This window comes from Cyprinodon tularosa, unplaced genomic scaffold (assembly GCF_016077235.1).
Source record: "Cyprinodon tularosa strain WSP-4 unplaced genomic scaffold, ASM1607723v1 ctg747, whole genome shotgun sequence".
Lineage (NCBI taxonomy): Eukaryota > Metazoa > Chordata > Actinopteri > Cyprinodontiformes > Cyprinodontidae > Cyprinodon > Cyprinodon tularosa.
In genome coordinates, this window is record NW_024039504.1 from 291,233 (window position 1) to 295,429 (window position 4,197).

Genomic DNA, 4,197 nt, shown 5'->3' on the forward strand with positions numbered 1-4,197 from the left:
CAGATGGATCCTGGTTAATTAGAGCTTTATATGATATATGGAGCATTTTAAATTCTTAAAAAGAAGTAAATGAAGAGAAGCTAGAATAGGAGAGATATGGTGTCTGTTTTTAATTTTCATCAGCACTCTGCAGCATTTTGGATCAGCTGAAGGATTTTTACTAGTTTGTGGACTTCCTGACTGTAAAGAATTACAATAGTCAATCATTGAAGTAACAATTGCATGGACTAATTTCTCAGCATCACCCCTGGACAGGATATTTCTCTGAAGATAAAAGAAGGAAATTCTAGAAACCTCTATTATATGGGATTAAAATGGCAGCTCCTGCTCAACCTCTGACACATTGAGCTGTGGTATGTCTCTTCCAGGCAGAGGTGTACAGGAAGCACTGTTGAGTTTAGGGTGTCTCATTACTTCCTCATTTGCCAGACAGTCACTGTGGTGTTGGATGTAAATGCTTTACTTTCCTTAATAATTGTTTGTGGGGAAATAAATTTAGGCCAGAATAAACTTCATATCTTCAGGTTGCTTGATAGGATCCACTCGCTCCTCAACCTCAAGGAGAGAGTTTGTTGCTTTTATGTGAGGTGTCCTTTATTTAACCACCAATAGAACGCCGTTTTGCTGTGTTTGTCTTTCCAGACCGCCTGCAGGATTATGATGGAAAAGAGGAGGATTTCTCCGACCATCAGCTCTGTGGACAGGAGAGGAAATCCAGTTTGGACCAAGAGGAGTCGGAACATCCGCAGATAAAAGAAGAGCATCAAAAGCCAGAACATCCCTGGATAAAAGAGGAAACCATGGAGCTCCCCATAAGTGAGCAGAAAGAGCAGCTTGTTCTGAAGCAGAATATTAAAGATACAAGAGAGAAACATTTCCCATGTTTGACATGTGGAGAAAACTTTCTTAAAAAAAGGCATTTAATGATTCACATGAAAACTCACACAGGTCAGAAGTTTTATTGTCTGTCCTGTGGAAAATCTTTCACAAAGAAATCTAGACTTGATACACACATCAGAATTCACACAGGTGAGAAGCCTTTTTCCTGTACCATTTGTAACAATAAATTTATTCAAAAGAGTAATTTGACTACTCACATGAGAATTCACACTGGTGAGAAGCCTTTTGAATGTCTGTCCTGTGGAAAAAGCTTTACTCATAAATCTCATCTTGATACACACATCAGAATTCACACAGGTGAGAAGCCTTTTTCCTGTACCATTTGTAACAATAAATTTATTCAAAAGAGTAATTTGACTACTCACATGAGAACTCACACAGGTGAGAAGCCTTTTGAATGTCTGTCCTGTGGAAAAATCTTTACTCAGAAATCTGATCTTGATAAACACATCAGAACTCACACATGTGAGAAGCCTTTTGAATGTCTGTCCTGTGGAAAAATCTTTACTCGGAAATCTGATCTTGATAAACACATCAGAACTCACACATGTGAGAAGCCTTTTGAATGTCTGTCCTGTGGAAAAATCTTTACTCGGAAATCTGATCTTGATACACACATCAGAATTCACACATGTGAGAAGCCTTTTGAATGTCTGTCCTGTGGAAAAATCTTTACTCAGAAATCTGATCTTGATAAACACATCAGAACTCACACATGTGAGAAGCCTTTTGAATGTCTGTCCTGTGGAAAAATCTTTACTCGGAAATCTGATCTTGATACACACATCAGAATTCACACAGGTGTGAAGCCTTTTGAATGTCTGTCCTGTGGAAAAAGCTTTACTCATAAATCTCATCTTAATAAACACGTCAGAGTTCACACTGGTGAGAAGCCTTTTTCCTGTACCATTTGTTACAATAAATTTAATCAAAAGAGTCATTTGACTACTCACATGAGAATTCACACAGGTGAGAAGCCTTTTGAATGTCTGTCCTGTGGAAAAAGCTTCACTCACAAATCCTATCTTGATAGACACATCAGAATTCACACTGGTGAGAAGCCTTTTTCCTGTACCATTTGCAACAATAAATTTAATCGAAAGTGGAGTTTGACTACTCACATGAGAATTCACACTGGTGAGAAGCCTTTTGAATGTCTGTCCTGTGGAAAAAGCTTTACTCATAAATCTCATCTTGATACACACATCAGAATTCACACTGGTGAGAAGCCTTTTTCCTGTACCATTTGTTACAATAAATTTAATCAAAAGAGTCATTTGACTACTCACATGAGAACTCACACAGGTGAGAAGCCTTTTGAATGTCTGTCCTGTGGAAAAATCTTTACTCAGAAATCTGATCTTGATAAACACATCAGAACTCACACATGTGAGAAGCCTTTTGAATGTCTGTCCTGTGGAAAAATCTTTACTCGGAAATCTGATCTTGATACTCACATCAGAATTCACACATGTGAGAAGCCTTTTGAATGTCTGTCCTGTGGAAAAATCTTTACTCAGAAATCTGATCTTGATAAACACATCAGAACTCACACATGTGAGAAGCCTTTTGAATGTCTGTCCTGTGGAAAAATCTTTACTCAGAAATCTAGTCTTGATAGACACATCAGAATTCATACTCGTGTGAAGCCTTTTGAATAAGTCACAGCAGTTAAATTCCACAGGAATGAACAGTAGAGGTGTTTACCATGTTTGACTGGTGATAGAATGTCCATCTCGAAGCTCTTTGACCTCATTACATGAGAAACTCACTGGTTAATGTCCTTTTTTTTTAGGACAGTTTTGAGAAAGCCAATTAATTGACAACTCTGTTTACATAGAAACCAGAACAGATAATTTTCCTTTGAACTAATTCTAATAGTTTTGTTCTTGATTCTGTAGATGTTCTATTTACCTGTTATCATTGAAAGTAACTATCACCTATTTTATACAACTGATTTTATGGATTATATTCTGCTGTGGATGTTTTTAATTATTGTAATCGCTTCTAAATTGATGAACGAGCAGCAATAAAACCTCATGGATTGTAAAAATGTGTTTCTTTATGATTTAAAATAAATTACAATCTTTTTCCATGTTTTCTGATATTTTCAGCCAAACTAAAGCTGTAAAATAAATAGTTTAATGGCATTCAGCTTCTGTCTTCTCCAGTCTTTCCTGTTGCTCCTCTGTCAGCATTAATCTTTTTGCTTTTTAGAGCCTGAGTGTGTTCAAATCTGGCCATTGGATAAATCCTCCTTTGCTTGTTGGAGAACTTAGATTAGGAAATAATGTAGGTACGTATTCTGGCCCAGTTTGTTTGGCACCTGATAAAACAAGTGTTTCAGTTGCTATAACTGTGTGTGTCCAGAGCCGCTACAACCAAGCAACTAGAGGAATGAAGGATCTAACTATGGCTATGTTCACAATGCAGCCTGAAGGGACCCTAATCTGATTTGATTTGATTTTTTTTGTTTTTTTATTGCCAATATGTAATCTGTACCTGATCTTTTCATGACAGTCTGAACAATAAAAATCTGATTTTGCAACAATAGTTCTGGACCATTTATAGAAAAAGTGACAGTGTTAGAGGTGTTTGATGAACAACTTGTACAACACAATTTGTGTAGTTGTACACAAAAATGAAAAATAACTACCTGTTTTTTTTCTATTATTCTACAATTCCAAACTTATAATATAACTCTCTCTGCAACTTCAAATTCACACTCACCCCTTCATAGCAAGACTCCTCACGTTGCAGCTTTTTCCTGACAGCGTGAGCAGGTTAATATCTGTCTGCATACAGCGCCGTAATTATTACCAATCACATGTGGTCCCTAGGAGGTAAAACTAAAATGCAAGTCTAAATAAACCTCACCATTAAGCCTCAGTTTTTGTTTCTGCTGTTTTTCAATATGAAAGCAATCTGAAGAGTTCTCAGCCTCCTGGATCCAACAAGCCCTGTAGCAAATGAAGGTCCCCTGAACTTTGTCTAGAAAGAAGTTATCTAATTGAGATTTTAATTCCTCAAGTTGAAGCTGCTCCTCAGATGATAGAATTGATTTCCTACATAATTGTTGATATAGATCAGTTGTGGTTGTTTATTTGCCTCAATTTTATAAACCAGTTTACTAATCCTGAGTGCAACTTTCTTAGCACTAAATGTGAGCTATTCCTATTACCTCAAAGGTGAAAGTTCCATCAATGAAATATTCTGAATGAGGTTACTAATTTCTGTGCAGAAATCCCTATTATGCCAGAGGTTAGTTCAATTACCAAATAAAGGATGATGGTGATT

The 4,197-nt window shown here is 36.7% G+C and overlaps 1 protein-coding gene across 2 annotated transcripts; it reads left to right on the forward strand.

Annotated features, from left to right (window-relative positions):
• The first annotated feature begins 717 nt into the window (after nt 1-717).
• On the forward strand, nt 718-2,750 carry LOC119773145 (gastrula zinc finger protein XlCGF26.1-like). Of its 2 annotated transcripts, XM_038269985.1 has the most exons (3): nt 718-1,953; nt 2,038-2,240; nt 2,493-2,750. In XM_038269985.1, exons 1-3 carry the CDS (start codon nt 801-803, stop codon nt 2,559-2,561), a joined length of 1,425 nt encoding a protein of 474 aa, XP_038125913.1. In that variant the 5' UTR covers nt 718-800; the 3' UTR covers nt 2,562-2,750. The 2 variants fall into 2 exon arrangements, with proteins under 2 accessions (XP_038125913.1, XP_038125912.1); XM_038269984.1 differs by having other exon boundaries at nt 2,038-2,750.
• Nucleotides 2,751-4,197: the final 1,447 nt, after the last annotated feature.

Coding starts and splice junctions, on each gene's coding strand:
- LOC119773145 (XM_038269984.1), top strand. CDS start 801: ATGGAGCTCCCCATAAGTGAGCAGAAAGAGCAGCTTGTTCTGAAGCAG. Junction 1,954..2,037: donor ACACATCAGAATTCACACTG/GTGAGAAGCCTT, acceptor GAATTCACACTG/GTGAGAAGCCTTTTGAATGT.